Source organism: Canis lupus, chromosome 11 (genome assembly GCF_011100685.1).
Source record: "Canis lupus familiaris isolate Mischka breed German Shepherd chromosome 11, alternate assembly UU_Cfam_GSD_1.0, whole genome shotgun sequence".
NCBI classification, from domain to species: domain Eukaryota; kingdom Metazoa; phylum Chordata; class Mammalia; order Carnivora; family Canidae; genus Canis; species Canis lupus.
In genome coordinates, this window is record NC_049232.1 from 54,166,204 (window position 1) to 54,190,716 (window position 24,513).

The following is a 24,513-nucleotide window of genomic DNA, read 5'->3' on the forward strand; positions in this document are numbered from 1 at the left end:
AGGGAGAAGCAGGCTCCACGTTGGGAGCCCGTTGTGGGACTCGATCCTGGGACTCCAGGATCATTCCCGAAGCCGAAGGCAGGCGCTCAACCGCTGAGCCACCCAGGCGTCCCCGAATATAGGATCCTGAGATGGGAAAAGGACATTGGAGAATGACTACATTAGTAGCACTTTAATGTTAGGTAATAACAATGAGCCCATACTGGTTGGTTTTGATGGACAGACCATCTTACAGTCTTCGTGTGGTACCACAGGGGCAGGGAGGGTAATACAGGAACTCTGTGCTGTCTGCTCACTTGTTCTATAAATCTAAAACTCTTCTGAAAAATAATTTAAAAAGAGAATTTGAAGAAAAATATTAAGTACTAACTTTCTCCTCAGCTGGCATGCAGATACGACAAAAACTAAGGTGCTGAGTGAAGCCGGGAAAAACAAGTTCATGATCTCAAAACCTTGTCCTCTACTCCAGATACCATTACTGTTCCTCCCCACATAGCCCAGGGGGTGGGGGGCTGCAATCCACTCCCTGACTTGGCTACCCAGACCTTGGGACCCAGAATTGTGGGAACATGCTGAACGGACGAGACCGTGGGGGCATCGGTCTCCTTCAGCTAAAGGAGCAGTGCCTCGGGAAGGCTGAGTGGGTGCCTGCATCCAGCCACCTGGGAATTCTAGCATGTACGCAGGCCAAGAAAAGTCTCCCGAGAGGGTTTCTTTTAAAATATATAACTTTATTTTGGTTGCAGAGATTTTCGTAAGCATTCGGTTCACAGAAAAGTCATTACAAAATAACAAAGGCAGCATTTTGTACAGCGACTCACATTGGGGCCACCAGAGAAGTGCAAAGGACAGTGCTGGGGATGGGAGGGGCCGGCGCTCTTGTGCCCAAAGTCCCCAGAGAGAAGCCAGTGCTCCTGGCTCCCTCTAGCTACCCCCTTCCACCCTGCCCAGGAGAGCAGCACCAAGGGCCTGGCACAACCAGCCTGGGAAGCCACTGGCAAGGTGCACAACAGCCACCCCGACAGGCTGGCGAAGGCCCTGCATGAAAGGCCGAGTGGGAGGGGGGTTGCTCCGGCTGAGCCAGTCCTGCATTCAGCCCCCCATCCTCAAGCGGGTGGGATCTGAGCCCACCTGGCGCTGGAACCCTGACACATTCACAGTACGGTTCCGTAAAGCCCTTTGGGAGGCCCTTCCTCCCCTCACTCAGGCTACTAACCCTACCCCACCCCTGGGCTAGGAACTGGGGACAGACCGTGAGACCTGGTCCTGCTCTCCAGGAGCTCACAGGCAGGTGAGTGGGACAGGGATGGACCCAGAAAACTCCAAAGCAAGGCAGAAAGTGCTCAGTACCTGAGAGGGAGCAGAGAAAGGGCAGCAGAGCCTCAGAGGAGGAAGAGCATTGTCACTGTAGGGAGGGGAGCTCTGGAGAAGGCAGTGTCTCAGCTAAACCTCACAGACTAGGTGGGACATGGACAGGTGCAGATGGCAAGGGCATGCCAAGAAGGGGACAGAGCACGGGCCAAGGCACAGAGTGGGGAACCGTGGTAGGTCAGTGACGCAGGCAGTTATCCATGAGAGCACGGATACAGACAAGGGGTCCTGGGCGCCTCCATCTCCAGAAGTCTGGTGCCAGGAGGAGCAGCTAGTAGGGGCATGTGCAGACTCTGAACCCCCGTGCTGCAGGCCCCGAGTTCGGGAGCTCCCTGAGGGCAGAGTGGAGTCTTGTGCATCCCTGCCCTTCCCAGCCTGGCACCTAGGCTGCTCAAAGGAGGCCTTCTCCACACTGCCCTTCTGTTTCAGCATGTCCCTGGTCATCCCGGGGGCAGCCATTCCAGAAGGGCTCCCAGTCCCCCTCATGGTCCATGTTCAAGTCTCAACTCCTCTAGCCTCTGCAGACCGCCGGGAGGGGGTGGCCGTGGCCTTGCGGGCATCAAGACGGGTCCAGGAAAGGGAAGCCTCTGGGGCTCTCTCCACCCCACTAGAATCACCTCCTCCCTCAGGAGTCCATCTGCTCCTTCCTGACAAGAGTCCAGGTTTGGTGTGTGTAAAATAAAACTTCCTTGTCATTTAAACAGACTCAACTAAAGCTTTAGTATCAATTTTCCCCAACTCTTCATAACCTCTATAAGAACTTCAGTGACAGGAAACCCACCCATCTCTCTCTTTCTTCGTCCCCAGGAAGCCAGTTTTCTCTGGGGTTCAGGGAGGCGGAGGACCAAGAGGGGCCCAGAGTCCCTCAGATGCTGCTTCTTCCATCCTGACGCTGCCTTTACCTCCTGGCTCAGCTGAACACCCATCAGAGCCTAGCGCGGGGTGTGGGGCTGCTGCTCCTGGAGTCTGGACAGCCCTCCAGTCGCCCCACTCCATGGCTCCCATCCTTACAGAATGGTGCAGAAGACGCTGCGGTTGCTGTGGTAACCACCTTCCACACGGGCTGTGATCCTAGTCGCCATGGCTGTCACCTTCTGCCCACTGTGGGCTGCAGAGGGCCCTCGGAGAGAGCTTTCCAGGTGAGGCCGGGCTGGTGGGTTCACCAGGCGCCATGTGTCAGACCTGGGGGTGCAAAATGCCAGTCCATGAACTCTGAGAGTCTGGAGCATTTGCTGAATGCCCTGACAATCTCACCTTTGGCTTGAGCTCACCGGGTCCAGCCAGGTGTAGGTGCTGCCTCCAAGTTAGTGATAAGGCTCAAGGAGGTGGGCACGTGTGGAGCTAAGAGGCAAAAGTCCTGCATTCTGGCTCCAGCTGTGCTTTCAACTCTGCACGTAACCTTGGACCAGTTCCCTCTATAAGCTTCAATCTCCCTGTCTCTATAAGGACCTGGAGAACATCAGGGACTTTCTCCTCTTCCATTCTTCCCCTCTCCTGGTGTATGACACGCATGAGGATGGCAGCTTTATTCACAGTCACCTGAAACTTGAGACTACGTACGTACCCTTCAGCTCATGGTTGGGCAAACTGTGGTGCATCCATATGATGGAATGCCACTCAGCAACAAAAAGAGTGAATGAACCGTGACACCACGGGCAAATCTCAGGTGCATCAGGCTAAATGAGAGAAGCCAGACTCGAAAGACTATATACTGTATGATTTCCGTTTTTATATGACATTCTAGAAACCATAAATCTAAAAAAAAAATCTAAAAAAATTAAAAAAAAAAAAAAAAGAAACCATAAATCTATAGGGGACAGAAGTTGGTGAGTTCTTATGGAGATTATGAAGGGTCAGGGAAAGCTCTGGTCAGGGCTTTCTGTCATTTGAGTTATAAGGAACCACCTCTTATACCAAATCCTAAATTCTTTAAGCCACTGACAGTGTTTTCTGCATTTTTTTAAAAGATTTTATTTATTTATTCATGAGACACACAGAGAGAGAGGGAGAGACACAGGCAGAGGGAGAAGCTCCCTGCAGGGAGCCCGATGTGGGACTCGATCCCAGGACTCCAGGATCACATCCTGGGCTGAGGCAGGCACTACACTGCTGAGCCACCCGGGTGTCCCTCTTCTGCACATTCTTATGATGATTATGTTACAATGAGAAGGACTGTAAAGGTGTGGATAGTTAGAAGCTGGCTATGTAGGCTAAGTGAGGAGCCTGGAGGTATGTTCAAAGAATTGCCAGCATTTGAGTTTGGAAGCAGAAAGCGAGCCTGGAAAGGAAAAATTAGGACTCAACGGTGCACAGTGGATAATGCCAGGCTGACAGGTCTGTGCTATCTGTATCCTGCGGTCTCCACAGTGGCAGGAGGAAGCAGACTACTGGGAGTCCGTGATATGATCTGCTGGGATGTGGGCAGAAAAGATTAGAATTTCTCTTTTTTTATAAGTATACTATGTGAGGTTTCCTCAAAACTGTTTTTACTGAAACTGTATATAATTTAAAAAAGAGTAGCGATCACTATTGTAGAATAGGGGGATCCCTCAGACCATGGATGTGACATGACCAAGAGCTGATTTAGACAGATTAATCTGGCAGGATGCACAGGACAGCCTGCAGGGGTGGGGCGGGGTGACCAGGCAGGAGGCTGGCGCCGCAGGACAGGGCTATTCACGGTGGATGAGTGACACCGCCAGCACCGGGATAATGATCGTTACCTTCGTAACCAGGCTAGCAGAGCACCACACAAGCAGAACCGAGTCCATCCATACACAAGTGCAACAGCATCCTGGCAACAGGCCACAGGTCAGGGTGAGGGGTGCTGAGACACGAACAGGGGTGATGGCCATTGGGAAGAGGAGGTGTCAGAATTGAGAGGCCCTAGTAACTGCGTGACTGAACTCTGATGTTGGGAGAAGTTGGTCGCAGAGGTCTTGCTGCCAGAACAGAGTGGGGAGGGATGGGGATATCACTGAAAGGGGGTACAGGGAAGGATGGTGAGGGGTTCGGGGCAGAGGAGTGTGAAGCCATGGTGCCACGCAGAGGCAGAGGCAGTAAAACCAAGTGAGAGCAGCAGCACCAGGTAGTTAACATTTTTGGAATACCCCAGACTGTCTGCTAGGTCATGGGACCTGATTTTATTGTAAATCGGTGCCACAATGCGGACATTAGTAAGTGGACTTCACTGAGGCTCCAGCTGGTGAGTAGCTTGCCCGAGGTTCCACAGCCAGTGGCTGGCAGAGCTGAGGTCTGCAGCTCGTTAAAGCCCGTTTCCTCCCAGGGAGGCGGGCGCAGGGCCTCAGCACCAACTGGCATGACCTGATCAGGGCCGAAAGCTGGCAGGACCACAGGGAGCAAAGGGAGCCACGGTCGCTGGGCCTGGCTTCTTTAGTGACCTCACCGTGGTTCTGGAAGACCACAGGCAGACCCCAGACACTTACTTTTTTTTGAAGACCAAGAACTTGTTGTTCTGCAGGATACATTCTCGGTTGTTTGAGATCTGCTGAAAGATGGTCTTGCTGGTCTTGCCCTGGAAGATGATGTTCTCCTGCACCAGGGCCTTGGCGCGGCCCCGCACTGCAATGCCATAGGCCCGGAATGAATGGATCCGGTTCTTTATCACCTGGAAGAGACAGTCAGTCTGTCATACCTCAGGGACTGTGGGGAGCCAGGTAAGGCAAACATCAGTTATAAAACTGAGGGGCGAGAGCACACTAGGTAGGGCAGCACTGAGCCCTGGGAGCTCAGGGAAGGGCGGTGGAGATCAGGGCAGGCTTCCTGAAGGAGATGGCGGGTAAGCTGCAGGAGCTTACCAGGTGCAGCGCAGAGGACAGCTGCTCTAGGGTGAAGGAGCAACATGCAGAGGCCTGGCAGGGAGGGGAGGTTGTACCAGAGGCAAGGACCCTGGCACCCTGACCGAGGCAACAGCGTGTCCCCCATCCCTTCCTCAGTATTCACAGGTTGAGCCAACAAATTCTTTACTCCTCGCCTAAGTCACTACTCATGAAGCTGCAGAGCCAAAGAGAGGCTTTGGGATGGTAATTTCCCAAGTGCAGGGACGGGGTGGGTCGGGCTCAACAGAAAACCCTAGTACCCAGTACAGTGCTTTCCAAAAAAGGGAGCTCAGAGCTCACCTCTGGGGAGCAGATGCAAAACATACTGTGGGAAGTGCTCTTTGAAGTGGGGGTGGGCATGAGCGCCCGATGTCCAGAAAAGGAGTACCTCAGCCTCTTGAAAAAAGTGACGGCCCAGCTATAGGACTGAGGTAGAGAAAGGGGAAAAGGCGATGCCGGGTATATAGGGAGCAGTGTGCACACAGGGCCTCTTCATTAAGCACCTACTGCATACTAGGTCCTGTGGGAGACTGTTCTGTTAGGAGAGGGCTGAAAGAGCTCTGAGCTTGACCTGGAGACCACAGAGATGCCCCCAGGAGCACCCGCACCCTGGCTCCCTGCTGGGGACTCCTGTCTGTCCTTCAGGGCTCAGTGCATGTGCTCCTCTCATGTGAAGCCCCGCTGCGTCTCCCAGGCTGGGTGTGGGCAGGAGGAATGTCGTCCCTGTGGTGCTGAGTGCTTCGGGCTTCTCAGGAGCGAGAGTACGAGGGCTGTCCTAGGGCTGAGCCCTGTGCTGGCACCACGCAGCGTACACACACACACACACACACACACACACACCTTTGTGTCGGACCTGGGCAAGAGCTGCAGCCCGCTGCCCCGGTTGCCAATGATGTCATTTTCAATGACCACGGTGCTGTCACCCTTGGTGATGATGCCGTGACCTCTGTTGTCATAGATACCGTTGCCCCGGAGCTCCACCTTGCACTGGGCCTCGACCTTGACCCCACTCTGGCGGTTGCAGGAGATGCTGTTGTTGGTCACGCGGGTGAGCTGGCCGCTCTGGGCCACGGTGATACCTCTGTCCCCGTTAGCGTGGATCACATTGGTGACGACGTGCAGCGCCTCACTGCTCTGGACGTAGAGGCCTGAGGCTATGGGGTGGAAAGGGTTGGGGAGTAGTCAGGAAAAACTTTCGTGGAACTGTGCACCCCAGGAGAGAAGTGGGGAAGAAGAGGCAGCGACACTCAGAACCAGCCCCTGGGAGTTACACATCTTTTAAGACGGCTGACAAACTGAGCAGGAGGAAAGCCAGGAACAAGGAAGTGCTGTTCCTTCTGAACAAAGTGCTTAGGAAACAGAAAAGTGATGCCAGACTCCTTGGGCTCAGCTGCTCGTGCCACCCAGGCTCTCCTCCTGTGCTCGCGCACCTCCCAGGTCACCATCCTCCTGCTATTTGCACCTCCTGCGACGGGGTGCTCACTACCTGTTAAAGCTGCCCATTCCACCTCCACAGAGTTGGAATCTGCCTCCTGATTGTTTTGGGACATACTCTTCATAAGGGAAATTCTGTAATTTTTGAATACAAAAATTTATAAGCTAAATATCTAAAATATATTAGAATTTTGAAAAGAAAATGGTATCTGGGATTGTATATGCTTAGAGACACTACAACGCTTTTAGAAAAGCAGCATAAAAATCAGCAGGCTTAGAGCCACATGACTTGGTCAGGAAGAGACAGTGTGGCAGGGGGACCCGGGGGTGAAGAGGACAATGACTCCCCAGTGGTGACATGCACCCAGCATGAGAGCAAGAGGCACTGGCAGTGCTGGGATGGAGGGGGTGTGCAGAGGCCAACAGTGGTCCTAGGGGAGCCAGGAGTCTGCAAGTTCCAGCCACCTGCCTGCCACTTCTCCTGTCCTGATGGAGAAGAGCAAATATAAATCAAGTCTCTGTGAATTTATGTGACTTTGCCTGTCCCTCAGGGCCATACGGGGAAAACCCTGAGCTGGGAGGGGACAGAACTCGTTTTCTGCTGGCTCCCACTCTCCCTGCCCTCTGCTGTTCCCAGGGCAGGAGCCTCCGTCGGGAGCCCTGGCCTTGGATCAACTCTGTACATTCCCACCACTCCCCCTCGTCTCAATTCAATAAACAATGAATGAATGTTAGTTTTTATCCAGTTTAAGATAACTGGATAACCCTTATTCTCTGTATAACAAAAAAAAATTGCCAGTTAAACCATGATATGCCATCAATAGCAAATGCATGTCCTTAGATGTTAAGATGTGGACAAAGTGTCCTAGAATGAGTTAGAAACATGTATGTGGGGTATGGGACTCGGTGGGGCACCGACAGTGACAGCGATGAGGTTCAGCTCCTTGCCTCATGTTCAGAGCCTATCAGAGCTGACAAAACAGCCACAGAAAACAGCTCCCGTCCCAGGGCCCCCAGTAAGTGAGAGGGTAAGGATGGAGGGCACATTCACAGTGGGCTTTGAACTTCAAGTTGTTTGGGCTGTGTAGATGGGGGAAAGGGAATTTCAGGCAACAGAAATAGCAAGAGCTAGGCAGGACTGGAGGTCAGGAAAGAATGGATTTACATTCAGGAAAGAATGTAAATCCAGAGGTCTGGGGTATCAGGTGAAAGGCCAAAAAAGCGAGAAGGGTACCTACGGCAGTGTGAGCACGGAAGGCTCTGGAGCAGGGACACACTCACCTCCATTGTGGTTAATACTGTTTGACTCAACGAGAGCTATGGTGACAGGCCGGCGCAGCGGGTCGTCATCCTTCTCCAGCTCCGGCTCCCAAAGGATGGCATCTCCGTCCTCACTGAAGTTCTCCTGGGCTCCATGACCTCCAGGGAACTCACCAGAACCATCTTTTTGGCTAAACACTGCCACTCCATACAGGCCATTGTAGCTGACGTGGTTACTGGTGACGTGGGGCAGGCTGGACGACATCATCCACACACCACAGCCCTTATTAGCTGGGACAGGAAAAGGAGCTGGTCACGGGCCCTGAGCAGTGGGGGAGGCAGCCCCAGTGTCTCCCCAAGAGGGGAAGCAAAGATGGCACCGGCCTTGGAGACAGAGGCTCTGGTAAGCTAATGGCCTTGGGTAAGTCACTCTATGGCTGGAGGCTTCTCCTTCATATAAGAGGGTAACAATCAGGTCAGTCTCACAACCAGAATCATCCCATAGGGTGTAAAAGTGCTCTGGGAACAGTGAAGGCCCCACTTCCAGGTCAGAAGCACACAAGCCCAGAGGGACAGTGCCAAAGGGACCTCAGAGTTCATCCAGCGCAACCCCATCCTGCAGAGAGATGGAGGTGGCCTCTGAGTCCTAGCCCTACCACTTCCTAGCTACGTGACCTTGAGCAGATTATAGACTCTCCGTGTCTCAGTTTTCTTATCTGTACAATGACCGTATCTACCTCAGAAGGCAGTCAGGAGGTTTGAATATGATAGTGCATATAAAGCACCTAGCAAAGAACACATGTCAGCTATTATTATTAGAGCTGCAGTCCAGAGGGTAAGGCTTTGCTCGAAGTCACACATGAGTGAGAACAGTCTCCTTTCTAGGGCTATCCTAGTTCTTCTTCTATTAGATTTCTAGTTCTTTGGATCAGAAGAAAGGTAAGAGTTAGATGCCCATGCGTCAGAGCCTCAATGGCCCTGTCCTCACACAACTCCCACCTTCTGCTATTTTAAATGGGGATGAAGCTCTCTGTTTTGCTGACCCCTTGGGTTACAAGGAGATTTAGTAGTGGCTTTTGTATTCTGAGAGGGGCTGTGTGGCTGTGGCCTGAGACTGACACTGTCCTTCAGGGCGTATTTGCGGCCCAGGGACAGGCAGTGACTTTCTCCGCACTCACCAGCTAGAGACGGAACCTGGGCTCCCTGCCTCCCTGGCTGGGCTGGACCCCAGACCCCTTCCCCCAGGAATGGGCGCCTCACCATAGATGGTGTTTCCTTCTATTAGCCCTTTGCCTTCATCCCCCACAACCACGCCATCGGAGTAGCCAAAACAGATGAGGTTGCTCCTGAGGACCGGGACTCCTCCACGGCGGATGTCTACACCTCCCCATTGGTTCTCACGGATGACATTTTCTACGGAAAGGCAAAGGAGAGGATCAAGACCCAAGGGCCACCCACAGTGGCCATGAGGATTGGACAGCTTGGAAAGGACCTTCTGGACCAGGACACCCAGGCTGCACCCTGTCAACAGCACCCTGAATCTTGCCTGGTGCTTGACTTTGCAGGGACTGGAGTGCTGTCCGCTCTCCTCCAGGGCAAGGTCTGTATGTACCCTGTGCTCTCGTGTCTCTAGGACCCACTCTATCCAGTGGCCTTCGGGACCGACTAAGAATAGACTGGCCTTGAAGTTCCGGGCCCAAGGCCAGGTAGGGCCGCCTGTAGTGGTGGCTGTTCCTGGAGGGCGGGGGCAGAATCCAGCCACTTCCCTCTGGTCAGGAGAGGACTGACTGCAGCCTTGCTCCCCTCTCCTCATCCACCACCTCTGTGGGAGTGGGCTGAAGAGGCCCAAGCTGAGCCCAGGGCTATGGCTGGACAGACCGCAATGGCCCTAGAGACCCCGTGTGCCCAGTTCCTTCCTGCCTCTTTGACCCCATCTCACCCCTTGCCCCACTTCACCACACCCAGTCACAGGAGTGACGTCCCTGCTCCCAGGCATGCCAGCTGCGTTCCACAGGCAGCTCCGCACAGAATTCCGGTTCTCTGCCCAGGCTTTGTCCCGTCACTCAGGTCTGGCTTGCATGTCCCCTTCTCGGAAAGGCCTGCCCTGACCACACAATCTTAAATATACCCACATAGTTCCTCTATTACCTTATTTTAATTAATTTCAATAAATTATTTTTTAAAATTTCAATAAATTATATATTTGATATACTATATACTTATATATAATAAAATTTAAATATATATTTATGTAAATATAAATAAAATTAATGTATAATTATTATTTAATCTCTAGAGCACGTATCACCCAGATACGTTTCTTTTGTGTATATGTGTGTATGCATGCTTTTGTTTTCCCCTCCTAAAATGTCAGTGCTCAACAGCAGGAACCTAAGGGAGCCCGTTTCACAGATCTGTTTTGTTCACAACTGTGTCCCCCCTCCTGCATAGAGTGTGTACTCAATAAATGTCTGACGAATGAAGGAAGTCTGGGTTCAGTCAGAGGAATTCACCAGGCCAATCTTTTATGTCCTGGGTAAGGCTATTCTCTGTGCTGAGGCTACACTGAGGTACCACGTAGACTTGATCCTGATCTTAGAGAATTTGCTGCCTTATAGTGAAGGAGACTGACACACAGATCACTAAGAAATTAAGATGTCCTACAGAGCATGCCTGCTGGGTCCCCTGAGTGTCTGCGTGTACAATGGGAGGTCAGGGCAGGCTTCCCTGAGGAAGACATTCAGGCTGAGACCTGAAGGATGAGCAGGAGTTGGCCAGGCAGGGGGGAAATGGGGATGGATTTCCAGAGCAGGGCAAGCCTATACAAAAGCCAAGAGGAGGGATTCAGTTTGTGTGCCATAAATCTTCCTGACAGGGTTATGTGAGCCATCCAGTGAGCAACTCTGAGCAGAGGGCCGGCAGACAGCAGACACTCTCTCCCTGTTAGGCCCTCCTTGTGACAAGCATGGCCGGTGCATGGAACCGGCATACTAAGGGGCTAGCCGTCTTTTCAAAGGAAAAGACGAGTAGTCAGGGTGAAGGACTGGCTGGGGGCAAGGCCAGGGACGTTGGCTTGGCTGCTGATTGCTTGGCTGGCCACGGCTCTAGGAGGTTCCCACTCCTACCTGTGATGAGGCCTTTGCCATTCTCATTCACTGCTATGCCAGCTGCACGGCCCTTGAAAATGTGGTTCCCGCTAAAATAGAAGAAGAGAGTTAAGACCTTACCAATGTCATGTGTCAAAGTCAATGGCTGCCCAAGGTGATTACTTTCTCTTGTGCCCTTCCCCAGATGACTCAAGTCCACAGGGGCATAAAGCATTTTCTGAAGTCCTACAAGCTAGGCATTTAAAAATCATCTGTTATCCTGGAGACAAACTGATCCAGAACTAATAAACCTGCAACTATGGCATACAAGTACAACAATATTCACATTTCTGTGACCTCTCTTGACTGTTGCTCACATACACAGTTTGAAATGCATGTCATCGTGGTGCCCAGGTGACAAGTCAAGTCTTGGTAGTGTCAAGAATTCCTAGGAGACTGTGTTAAGCTTATTTGGGCATGATTTGTGTCCAAAGCCTGAATCAGATTCTCTGCCTGTAATGAGCCTACAATCTTCTATTTGTATCCAACAGCTGTTCTTTACCTTTTCTGTTAATCGCCCATCCACTGAATGACAACATAATGACATGCCTTAAAAGAAGAAAAGCAGATTCTTAAAAGTGGGGTTTTAAGAATATCAATGTGGGGAAAAAAAAGAAAAAAGATTATCAGACAATGTGCATGTGAAACCTAACGGGCTGGGTTAGCCACATGCAGAAAATACAGGAAAACACGTTCCTGCTCAGAGAAACACACACAGCCCTCACTGCCATGGAAAGGCCTTATGAATGAAAAACCAGACACCTAAAACAAAAAAAACAAAAAAAACCAAAACAAAACAAAACAAACAAACACAAAAAAACCAGACACCTGAGCATGTTTAAGGGCATGCATTGTTTGTGTTAGTCTCTGCAACTTGGTTTCCTGCCTGTTAAAACAAGGCCAGTCACACCTGGACTTAGCACAATTGGGTTATCCCTGGAGGACAGACATTTGCTATTTGTTATTTTTACTAACAGGAATGCTGTGACCTCCTTTCTTCCTGGAAGGGTACCCACCTCCTGTCTTAGGAGGCAACCCTCCTAATTCCCATCATGTGGCTGAGGTATTTAGGTCCAACTATTCATCTGGCTCTTTAGAGCCTAACACAGAGCCTGGCACCTCACAGAATTTCACTGAGTAGGAGTTGGCTAAGTTTTCCCATCTCTTAGGGCAGGGTCCAAATAGTTTACATCTTTGGGGAAAAAAAACCCAGCAAATTGCATGTGTGGATCCTAGGGAAGCCACATGTCAATTGCACCTACACCATGCTTTTGAGTTGAACAAGTGAAATCATTTGTTAAAAACATCCCTATTTTTGCTCTTAGGTCTGAGGGCTCTGCTTTGATCTGATTACAATTCAATCAGCAGATGGTCACTGTGGATTTTAGAGTTCATGGTCACAGACAGTCCCTGGGCTAGGGCACACTTCATCCATATTTCTGAGACCTGTGCCAGAGCAGCAAATGCACGACTGGTGTGTTTCCAATATAAATCTCACTTCCAGAAAGAACCCATGGCCACTTGGAGAAACAAGTATGTGTGTATACACAGGGAGGGCAAAATAAAGATGAAGAGCTATCAGAAAACATTTAGGAAAAGGGGAAAGATCACTGTTCCAAAAACCAAGGGTGGGACATTTATTGCAGATGTGCCCAACTGAGCCCTGTGCTTCCTTACAGCCAAAGCAAAAAAAGAAACACAAAACATTATAAAACTTTCACTGGCAAAAAAAAGAAAAAAAACAAAAACAAAAACAAAAACAACCCAAAAAACAAAACCAAAAAACCCTGCTGTGGTTTGCCTTATCCTGAGATCCACTTCAGGGATCTCAAAACCCTCCCCCAGGTCCCTACCTTCCATCACAAAGAAACATAAACATCACAACCTATACTCTCAAAGAGATTCTGTCATAGTTTTTTAAAGATTTTAAAGTAATCTCTACACCCAGCATGGGCTGGAAAACTCACAATCCTGGGACGCCTGGGTGGCTCAGTGGTTGAGCGTCTGCCTTTGGTTCAGGTCGTGATCCCAGGGTCCTGGGATTGAGTCCTCACATCAGGCTCACTGAAGGGAGCTTGCTTCTGCTTCTCCCTCTCCCTAGGTTTCTGCTCCTCTCTCTGTGTCTCTCATGAATAAATACATAAAATCTTTAAAACCAACCAACCAACCTACCTACCTACCTACCTCACAATCCTAAGATCAAAAGTCACACACTCCACCAACTGAGCCAGCCAAGCGCCCCTCAAAGAGATTCTATTTTAAAAAACAAGACACCAATCTGACTGTAACAGTCCTTGTTCAAAACTCTTCAGCAGTTTCCCAGGACCCACAAGGTAAAGTCCAAACTTCCCAGACTGGTGTATGGCTACTCTAACAAATTACCACAAATGTAGTGCCTTAAAACAACACAAATTTATTACCTTCTTGTTTAGGAAGTCAGAAGTCCAAAATGGATCCTACAGGGTTAAATCAAGGTGCAGCAGATGTGTGTTCCTTTGGGAAGTCTAAAGGGAATCCATTTCTTGTTTTTCAGCTTCTAGAGGCTGCCCAGATTTCTTGGCCTATGGCCTCATCACTCTGACCTGTTTCTGTTGTTACATTTCCTCCTCCCAGCTCATTCTCCTGCTTCCCTAAGGATCCTTATGATTACATCTGGATAAGCCATGATAATCTCCCCATTTTAAGGTTCCTGATGGACACATCTGGAACATCACTTTTACCATGTAAGATAACACGTTCACGGATTCCAAGGATTAGGAAATGGATGTAGCAAGAGAGCCATTACTCTGCATATCATACTCGATATCTCAAGGTCTGTGTCCCAGCATTAACCTGCCTTTGTAGGCTGATCTTCTACTCAACCTCCTGGGTATCTCGTGGCAGACACACATTTATTACCAGGACATACTCTGAATTTCACTGCCCCTGGGACCAGAATACCATCCCTCTGACCACAAAATCCTACTTACCCTTTCAGCACAACTCAGTATCAGCTCCCCTCATGCCCTTCCCTGACTTGCTCAACTGGTATCGTGGCTGGCTCCTTAGGCACTTACACGACGGCCTATTAAAGCATTCGTCTTGGTGTTTTTTGGTTATTTGTGTCTGTCTCATGGTTATTTGTGTGTCTGTCTCCAGCATGAGACTAAATTCTATGGGGCAGAGACTGTTCTTACACACTTTTTATATCACTGTCCCCATACACAGAGAGCAAACACTTAAATGTGTGTTAAATGGATAACACACATACATACAAACACAGTCTCTTAAGGCAATAATGCAAAAGATGGAAAAAGAGCTCTATGACCACTGTTTTCAATAACCTGTAATAGTAGTGAAAAACAGATGGTTAACAGTAGGAATGGTTCAAAAAATAATGGACTATCAAAATGACAGAATGTTCTGAAACCTTCCAAAACTGATCAAGGCCATGCAACAACATGGAAGAATGCAAATGAAACAATCATGGGGGAAAAAACTACTTCAGAATATATTTGCTGCAATATTTGTGAATATCTGTGACAGTTATTGTCCTTTTTTTTTTTTAAAGATTTATTTATTTATTCATTCAGAGAGAGCGAAGAGAGAGACAGAGACACAGGCAGAGGGAGAAGCAGGCTCCATGCAGGAAGCCCGATGCGGGACCCGATCCTGGATCTCCAGGATCACACCCCGGGCTGCAGGCGGCGTTAAACCGCTGCGCCACCGGGGCTGCCCAACAGTTATTTTCCTAAAGCAATATCGAACCACTTGTGTCACACCTGTTCTCGGGCCACAGCGTACCATTAGGTAAGTCCTGAGGCTGCCGTGCTCTGCTGCCTTTGCTCACGTTGTTTCCTCTGGTAGGAATGTCCACTCCCCACCTCCATGACAGTACACGTTCTACACATATTGCAAATTCTATCTCTCATGCCCCCTTGTAAATGAGGCCTTCCCATGTCTCGAGTAGAATGATTTCCTTCCTTGGTAGCACTTCAGTAGCACTCATCACAGTCTGCCCCATATGAGAACTGGGACGGCAGCTCACACCGCTGATCCATCATGGCATGCCTTTGTGTTAAGGCCAGATGTAGCCTCTGGATTTTAACACAGCTTCCTAGGTGGCCACTTTCAACTGAACACACTTCAGGTGAGTTGAAATCTTTATGCCGTCTCTATCTAGAGTTACTTCTGGTCATGCATGTCCTCCATGCTAGAGTAAGCTCCAGGGGAGCAGAGTGCCCCTGTTAACCTTTGTGATCATTATTAGATGGGCTCAGCGATGACTGCTGAATAGAATGGCTACACAGTGAACTGGAAGGGAATGCAAACAAAAGCGCTTGTGTTACTATGGTGGGATCAGCGTGGAGTCTTGTCTTTGCTTGTTTGGCTCTACAGTTGTTTTAGTAAACAAAAACGTTTTTGAATGGAGTAAACCCAAGGATTAAGAAAGAGAGAGATCAGCGAGGGAAGAAGGGACCATGGGTGAGGATGGCCTGGGTACAGCATACATACCTTACAACTGGGTTCCCGTGGTACAGGATATAAATGCCAGCCTCCTTATTTGAAAATATTTGATTGTTCCGGATGATGCCTTTCCCATTGCCAAGGACGACAATGCCGGAACGAAGGCCATGGTGGATCTGGTTACACTGCAGGGGAATGTGAGACAGCACAGAAGACAGATCAGACCTGCCAGCAAGAAGCAGAGTGCTCAAATGCTGCCCCCCAGCAGGGCCAAGGTGAACACAGTGGAGAAAACAAGGCCACTGAAGATCCCTAGCTAGCATACGACCAAGTGAATGGACCACGCTGCTGTCCCACTGCACACATGCACAGCTCTAAGGGAAAATCCAGAGAGAGGAGTCTTCGCCTGCAAGGCATGCCACTGAAAGCTGCTGAGCCCCCAGAGACCACCCCCTAACCCCTAATCCCTGCTACACTGACACAATCATCTGGCCAGGCCCCACCACCTGGGGGCCTGGGAGCTTACGTCTCAGGGAAGGGCAGCACCCCACTACATGACAATGCTGGTCACCTTCAAGGAGGGGTGAGAGCTTCCTTACTCCTATTCCTTACTTCCCATGCAGGGAGGGCCCATGGAAAGGTGTAGCTCTGGGAGCCTGATTGTTCCATGGGCCATAAGATCACAGAAGGCTGTGTGCAGGCAGCCCAGGTGGCTCAGCGGTTTAGCGCCACCTTCAGCCCAGGGCCTGATCCTGGAGACCCGGGATTGAGTCCCACATCAGGCTCCCTGCTTGGAGCCTACTTCTCCCTCTGCCTGTGTCTCTGCTTCTCTCTCTCTCTCTAATGAATAAATAAATAAGATCTTGTTTTTTTTTTTTTTAAAGGCGGCGGCTTATGCATTATAAAGACCCTTAGATTTATTTTGAATATCTCTTTGTACAAATGGGGAAGCAGGCCCAGGGTCATACAGTATGAGGCAGAGCCAGACCTGAAACTTAGTTTTCCCATTTCCCAGTTAGCTGCTTTTGCACAGTGACAAAATTTTTAGATAATAAATAATAAAATTGTTTCACTCTGTTAATTTACAGCCTAAATACATTCCCTACTTAAACCAGGAAGTTAGCAGTTTCTCTTCCAAAAGGATTTCACAAAAACAAAGTTCTTGCCTGCTTGAAAATGTTCCACACTGTAAGCTCTTCTATTCTTATTCACTTTCCAGATTTTCTCCTGAAGGATTTGGCACACTCACTTGGGTAACCACGGCCTAACAGAAGTCCCTCACAGGGCTGAAAAGCTTGGAGAGAGAAGCGTAAGCAGTGGCATTTCCATCCCCCACACCCTTTCACGAAGCCAGGACGGAACCGTAATGCCCCCTTCCCCCTCCACCTGCTAAACTGGCCTGTCCCCTCCATCCCTGGGAAGGCAGCCTCCTCTCATCTCTCTGGCAGCAGTGGTGATAATTTCCTCAGTCTAGGCTGTGCATCGGATGCCAGCTGCGTGGTAGAAACGCAGCGAGAGGAAGAGGTTGAAAGAGGACACTGCTGGCTAGGCATGTCTTTTCAAATATAGTTAGGAACTTTCCTTCATCTGCATTTGCAAGGGCAGTCTAATATAATGGGTCAAGAACATCAGCCCTGAGTCAAACTGCCTGGATTTAAATCCTAGCTCCGTCCCTAGCTGTGGGATTTGGGGCAACATCCTTAGTCTCTTTGTGCCTTCATCTATAAAATGGGGATAGTAATTCTACTACCACCCAGGGTTGTGTAAAGATTAAACCAAAAATAAGTAAATACATACAAAGTGCTTAGAACAATATCCGGCATACAATAAGCATTATGCATAAGGGGGGATATTATCTTTTCAAGCCCATAAGGAGTCCAACACATTTCCCAGTTCTAGGAAATGTTTCTTTCAGGGAAGGCCAGAGTGGAAAAAAGGGCTGTTCTCTCATGTCACTGTCCTGTATCCTATCATCTTAAGGAGTTTTCACATTGGTGTAAAATCAAACTCACATGGCCTCAGAATATCCATGAAACAAATAATGTTCAGAACTAAGTATCCTAAATATCTATTTATAGTGAAGAATGATCTAACTTGGTGTTTTATTTTTTATCCAGGCGTCTCATAGGGCAGATTGATCTTTTTTTTTTTTTTTTAAGATTTTTTTTATTTATTCATGAGACAGAGAGAGAGAGAGAGAGGCAGAGACACAGGCAGAGGGAGAAGCAGGCTCCATGCAGGGAGCCTGACATGGGACTTGATCCCGGGTCTCCAGGATCACGCCCTGGGCTGAAGGCAGGCGCCAAACTGCTGAGCCACCCAGGGATCCCTTAGATCTTTATTCTTATCAAACTCAGAGCCAACCAGAGCCTATCAGGGCGGAGGAAGTGCTCTTAGAAATGTCCCTGGCTATCCAGTCCTCTTTCTTTTTTCAAGGAGACTTGTCAGGGAGGTGAATTAGTCAATGTCACTAGAACGTGAACAAAGGAGACAGAGTCATAAGGACACACAGAAAAGGGCAGGAACCACTTGCAAACAGGAAGCAATATAAATTCAAGATGGCAACATTTACTTAGATTATCTCAGAAGAGGTTTAAGAACCAAGAGCCACTCTGAAAAGAGTATGAAGACAGGGAGAAGTACCAGTATGAGTGGGTTGGACTTTTTCCGGATGTCTATGCCTGCCTCCGCATTGTGGTAAATGTTGTTGCCAGCAATCAAGCCTCCGCCCTCCAAGCGAAGAAAGATGCCTGACGCTCTGCAGCGGTGAATGTCATTCCTGAGCATAACAATCTAGGCAGAAAAGAGAAAGCCATTTGTTTTCTTGTCACAGGTTTTTTTAAAAAAAAACTGCTTGGGGAATACCTCAATCTTTTTCTTACCATCTGCTCCTTTCATGCTATTCCACCACAGGCAAGGACCACCTCTTCCTACCTGGTGGAAGTGAGCTCTGTGCCCTGCTTGGCTTTGCCCTGCAGGCTCCTTACTAATCACAGTGGTTTTTAAAATAAAATCTGGACCGAAGCTTGGCCCCGTGCCCTGTATTCATAACTTGTGAGCAGAATAACTGGATGATGGGACAGAAAGGATCCTCAGAGAAGATGGGATTTGGTGGTCTTCACACTGTATGTGGACTGGAGTTACATGAAGATCTCCTCAGGTTCCAAGGGCACAGCTACAATGAATGGAATCAAGTTCCCACATGTGCCTTTGCTAAAATTCACCTACCTGAGAATGTACCTGAGAATAACCTCCCACCTTCTCTTTCACTTTGTAAGACAAAGTCCTATTCTTGTCCATTCTGAATCTTTCTTGGGTATAGTATCCGGAGGTGCAAAAACCACTGGTACTCCAAACTATGGGACAATTAGAAGTATTGGTACCAGGAAGCCTCCTTTAAACAAGGTACCACATCCCAGCGCACAGCTTATTTAAGGGAATGTATCACCTCTTACATTTTCAGAATATATTTGTATTATTTTAAACAATTGTGTATTAATAAAAATATATTACTTTAGGATAAACTGTGTGCCACTAATAAACATTATATTTCATTGAAATAAAAGTCTTGGAGAGGTAAAGTAGAACAGAAGTACAGTTTCAAGGAGGAGCCTTCTGTTTATGATGGAGAAAGCTGATGAGAGCATTCACTGTTCCCACACTTAAACAAGAACAGAATCATATACAAAAACAGAGCCTTTCTTGAACCTATGAGAGAACTGAGGTGCAGGACACCCAAGCCTGAAATCCAAGGAAAACAGGTACCTCCCAGGAGATGAGATGTGAGCACACGCTTGCCTGCACAGATGCAAATGCCACACGAACCCCTAAGCATCCAGCTACGAGTTTTGGCCAGTTGTTAAAGGCCAAGTGTGAAGCAGTGTCAGTGCAGAAACTCTGGGAGTAGGTGTGTCTGTTCACTTCTCCATGGACCTCACTAGGTACTTGTGGGGAAATACTGGGGACAGGACAGGAGACTGGAGACTGCCTCCCTCATGGCAGAAGCACGGGGAAAACTAAGGCAGCCACACTAAGGCGCTCTTGGAGTTTTCTCTCCAGCTCTCCTGCAGAACTAGCCTGAAACAACTGGGGGAAGGGTAGCAAACCCTGTCACTCTCAAGGGAAAGGAAAAAAACCCACCTCTGGCCCATATCGTTAGAGCTCCCTCTAATGCTGAGGGTGAGGCAGAGCCACTGGAAAGGGCCTACTTCCAAGACCCACAGACCGCAATGACCTAAGACTAAGGACAGACAGGTCCACGAGGGAAAGCCTACCACCAGCGCAGAGCCACAAATGAAAGCAGTCTACTGCTGGGAGGGGCAAGGCCACGGAGACGGCCCCTCTCTGAGAGGCAGAGTAACGCCTACTGGCAAACCTACTGGCAAAGCAGAAGGTAAAGAGCATGAAGCCTATGGTACGAGGAGGATAATCGTAACAAAATCCAAACCAGCTCAATCCTCCCCATACTGACCCAAAACTTGGTCCTTTAAAGCCCTGGTAAAAGAGGTATGCCCATCTCCACACATGAATGTGACTGACCTCAGTCTCTATACAAGACTCAACTTCCAACTAAAAATGACAAGATACACAAAACACCAAGAAAAACAGTTTTCTGTGTGAAATCTGAAGCAACTGAGCTCTTTCTGCCATCCTTACTCTCCAGGGAAAGGGCAGAGACGGGTGGCTGCCCTCAGGGCGCTGGATCAAGGCTTTGCTCCTGGGCATGGGACCAGCTCAGCAGGCCTGGTTCTCCCCGCCCACACCTCCCTGTTTGTCCGCATGTCACTTAGCATATAATTGTACCTGATGCTGGGTTCGCATGAGATACCATGGGGGCTTTTTTTTTTTTTTCACTCAAAAATCCTGAATATTAGTTTCTCAGGTTCCTTGCTAGAGACTCACTTGGAATTTATAGGCTGCCTAATTCCTGCCAAAAGCCCCCAGAGGCAATAGTGTAAAAGGGCTATAAGTAAGGCCGTGTAACGTCATTTCTTTTCCATGACTCCCAACTACAACTTGCTCCCAAGTCTGTCTGGCAGGGGACATCTCTCCCCAAAGCTCCAGATCCAGGTAACTAGATGGCATCTCTGCTGGATGTCAGAAATGCCACAAACCTAGCATCCCCGTCTCTACCTCCCATGTTCCTGCTGTTGCCTGAGCCACTCAGGTTGGAAACCTAGGCCTCACACCTTTGACCACTCTTTCCTAAAGCCTTCTTTTCTACCTTTCCAGGCTGCCTTGTCCCCTCCTTTCCACCTTTGGACCACAATTATCCACTGCCCCTCACTGATCTTGCCTCCAACCTTGTTCCTCCCCTCCATTCCATTCCTTGGCTGTCCTCAACTCAGCCTTCACAGCTTAGACACCTCTTCTAGGAAGCCTTTTCCAGTGTGGATCAAAGCCAGTGATCACGCGTTCCTCAATTTTCTCTCATCCAAGCTAAACTTGTCCCTTCTCCTAGGACTTGGGGACATGTTTGAGAAGCAGCATGACATAGTGAAAGGAGGTGGAAGACCTGGGTTCTAGTCCCAGTTCTGTCACTAACTTGCTGTGCGAACCAGGGTAAGTCACATTTCCCCTCTGGGCCTGTTTCCTCTTCTGTAAAATGGGAAGAATAATTTCTGCTCTGTCCAAATCAGATGACAGACATAAGGCAAGGGTGTGTTATAAGCTGAAAAAAAGAGGATTAAAAAAAAAAGCAAAATAACACCACCAAAGCCTTCCTGTGTATAGCCACAGGAGCCCTCTCATTAATCAAAATGTTCTTAGTGATCCAGTAATGCCTCACATGTCTGCAGAGTGAGCCTCATGACAGCACCTTGCTATTATGTATACACCGCACTGCATAAGTCAGGTTCCGGAAGATGTTTCCTTCCATCTTGGCTCGGCCATAGGAGCAAACGAAGACGCCTCCCTTCCCGTCCCGGAAGAGGCACTTGCGGATGAGGCAGCCCTGCACAGAGCTGGCCAGGCCCATGGCCTCCTTGTCCTTCTGTAGCTCCTGCTGCAGGGAGTTGAGCACTAGGCAACTAGGCAGCTGAATGGACGCTCCTGGAAGTGGTGGGCCTAGAAAGGAGCCCCCCAGGACAGGGCGTGGGCCCTGTACTTGGTAGGACAGTCTGTATGTGAGCTGGTCCTCGTCCTCATCCTCACCACTAGGACTCAGGCCTCCATCGCTGCTGTCTGGGGTCTGGGCCACTCTTTCCCCATCACTGCCCACCTCTGCCTCCTGTGAGCCAGCCTTGGAGCCCGGCTTTGGGGAGGTAGCGGCTGGGCTGGTAGGGCTTTGGCTGCCTTCAATGACAATGTCACAGGTCCTTGGACTCCAAGCCTGGTCCCTGCTCTCCAGGTCCAGGGACATCAGAGAGTCAGAGTCCTCTGTGGGAAGCATGCTGGGTGAGGACTTGATAAGCCCTAGGAGATACTTGTAGGCCCAGTTCTTGTCTGCTGATGGGTGGCCCTCAACAGTCACGGAGTTGTTTTCACTGCCCACAAATTCACAGTTTTCCAGGACACACAGGGGCACATTGTGCAGAAAAACATGGGTGTTTTTGAAGGTGCAGAACTTCACTTGGCAGGTCCCTGGGCCATGGACCTGGATGTGCCCATTTTCAAAGTTGCAGTTGTCAAACTGGATGTGACCTGATGTTGTCTGAGGAATAAAAAAGAGAAAATAGATAAAACAGGGATAATTGTTTTGTTAGTCAGTACTCTAACTGCTCTTTAAAGAGGGTGGAGCTGGAGAGGCCATCTGTCCTGCTGATCCTGTTCTCTGTCCCACCAAGGGCATGTGTCAGCCCCCACACAGGGGCACAGGGATAGGAAGCTGCTCTGCATCAGAGGGAGGATAATTTGGAGTTGCCTGCCTTTCCCTCCTTCCAATCCAAATTTAGTGAGAATATAAACTTTGAGGGGTGAAGATGGAGAAGAGAGAGGGAGGAAGTTGAATGCTCAGAGGGAACGCTAGGTGAGATGAAGTCAACATGGTAATAACACAAGAGGTGAGCCAGGAGAGTGAGTGTTGCTCTAGGGATGATCAGGAATGACAAGGAGAGCTTTGGACTTTTACAAACACAAGAATAGGCTGGGATTTGAGCACAATTTTACTGTGCCCCCTGAAGGATGAGGGAGTCCCAGCTTGGTGTCTCGGTTACACGAAGGAAGTGTGAGATTGTGAGGTGACTTGCTAGGTCTCACTCCTTCAGGCACCTTCACCATCTTCTCAGCCCTGCAGCACCCCACATTGCACAAGCTTGGCATCTGAACTCAGGACAGAGCCAGGCAGAAGCCTGAGGGTTGATATAAGAGAGGCCAGGAGGGGCTGAGCCCTGCCCGGGCGGGGGCAGGCAGCAGGGGAGGCCCAGCCACAGGTTCTGGGAAAGAGTCCAGCCTGTGTAGCAACTGCTATGGGGGGTGGGGGGTGGCACAGCAAAGGATAGCAGGCTCTGTCCCTAAAGAGGGGGACAAGGTATCCTGCCACAGCCGGGCAGTGCTGAGCGGTAGTTAAGATGGGCTCTGGGGTCTGACTGCATGGGGTACCCCTCAGCTCTGCCTCTCTCAAGTGTGTTACTTTGGGCTGGACTTCATCTCTCTGAGGCTCTTTGTCTGCACTAGAGGGCTTGCCAGCTAACAAAGAACAAGGTAGGGAGCCAGGTACAGAGTTGGCACTCACTAAAAATTAGCTACCATTACCTGGGGTCAGGGACACAAAGAGCAGAGACTCCTCTGGGGTGGGGAAGAGCTGAATCCCACAGCACCACTCACCTGAGCCCCTTAGCTCCCAGGCATGGCTGAGAAGCCCAGCCACTCTATATTCCTGAAAAAGAACTGTTTCCGGATTTCACGCTAAATTCCATCAGATGGATTTGAACCATAAAATGAGGGAGTGTTTCATGATTCCAGTGAGTAATCCAGACACATCCACCCCTGAACAGTTTTTACATTCTCTGGCAGTGAGCACCCCGGAGAGCTTGGCCCAGAGCTTACTCACTCGCCTTAACCTCTATAAGCTCTTCCTTATGGCTTTTTCCTTGCTGCAGTTTAAATCTATTTTCCCTTACTTGGTCCCCTCTGTAGATGGAACACCAGTTCTCTGGAGGTGCAGAACCATTGCTGGGGTTGTCCTCAGAAGTCACTGAAAACCACTGTGGAATCACCCTGGCCTTTGCATTTTACAGGCAAGGTCATCCTAGCCCCTTGTCCTGTTTTCAAGGGGTGCTAATATATGCCAGGCCCCACCCCATGGGGATCTGTGGCTGCCCTTCTGAAGGAGGAAAGGCTGACTCGAACATATTACTCTAAGAATAAATGTCGTATGAAACATGAAGGGTCTCGAATCAAACTCTTCTTCTGGGTCTGCAGATCAGCATAGGAGTTGTTCACTAGTCCTTCTGAAACATTCTGGGCCTAAAAAGCAGGCTTTTAAGTTTCCAAGAAATCCAGCACAAGGTAATTTCAAAAGTACTTAAAATTTGAGTTTTTTTTTTTTTTTTAAGATTTTATTTATTTATTCATGAGAGATACAGAGAGAAAGGCAGAGACACAGGCAGAGAGAGAAGCAGGCTCCACGCTGGGAGCCCCTTGTGGGACTCGATCCTAGGACTCCGGGATCAAGCCTGGAGCCAAAGGCAGAGGCTCAACCGCTGAGCCACCCAGGTGTCTAGAATTTGAGTTCTAACTTCATTAATTATCCACTTGAGAAAGTTACTTAGCATCTCTGAGGCTTTAGTACCCCCACCTAAAAATGGGGATTCCACGTCTACTGTCTACCACAAATATTTGTTGTGGGGATCAAATGAAGTCAGAGACGGATAGTCACCTATGAATACAGGCTTTAGATCTTAGCTCTGTCCCTTACTAAGTCTGAGACCTGGGCATGTCACTTAATCTTGGTGAGTCCCATTATGTTCATCTATAAAACCAGATGGCACTACCCATCTTACGAATGGCTATAAAGCTATACCAGGGACCCAGTAAGTGCAATGTAAATGACTGTAGTATGATGATTATTACAAATC

General features: G+C 49.2%; 1 protein-coding gene and 2 long non-coding RNA genes across 5 annotated transcripts in view; 2 read left to right on the forward strand and 1 right to left on the reverse strand.

Annotated features, from left to right (window-relative positions):
• Positions 1–710: 710 nt before the first annotated feature.
• FBXO10 (F-box protein 10) overlaps positions 711–24,513 on the reverse strand; it is a 63,072-nt gene continuing 39,269 nt past the window's right edge. For all 3 annotated transcript variants that reach the window (XM_038552867.1, XM_038552866.1, XM_038552865.1), the window contains 9 exons: positions 21,315–22,148; positions 18,140–18,289; positions 15,545–15,681; positions 11,030–11,100; positions 9,165–9,317; positions 7,926–8,195; positions 6,051–6,364; positions 4,818–4,999; positions 711–2,553 (listed from right to left, as the gene is read on the reverse strand). In XM_038552867.1, coding sequence (XP_038408795.1) covers positions 2,379–2,553; positions 4,818–4,999; positions 6,051–6,364; positions 7,926–8,195; positions 9,165–9,317; positions 11,030–11,100; positions 15,545–15,681; positions 18,140–18,289; positions 21,315–22,148 — 2,286 coding nt within the window. In that variant the 3' untranslated portion in view covers positions 711–2,378. The remainder of the gene's footprint in view (positions 2,554–4,817; positions 5,000–6,050; positions 6,365–7,925; positions 8,196–9,164; positions 9,318–11,029; positions 11,101–15,544; positions 15,682–18,139; positions 18,290–21,314; positions 22,149–24,513) is intronic.
• LOC119873948 lies at positions 2,162–10,070 on the forward strand. Its single transcript, XR_005367009.1, has 3 exons — positions 2,162–2,510; positions 4,853–5,048; positions 6,169–10,070. It is a non-coding gene; the product is annotated as an uncharacterized LOC119873948 (long non-coding RNA).
• On the forward strand, positions 14,647–23,790 carry LOC119873949. The gene is made up of 3 exons (XR_005367010.1): positions 14,647–14,839; positions 20,958–21,058; positions 23,573–23,790. It is a non-coding gene; the product is annotated as an uncharacterized LOC119873949 (long non-coding RNA).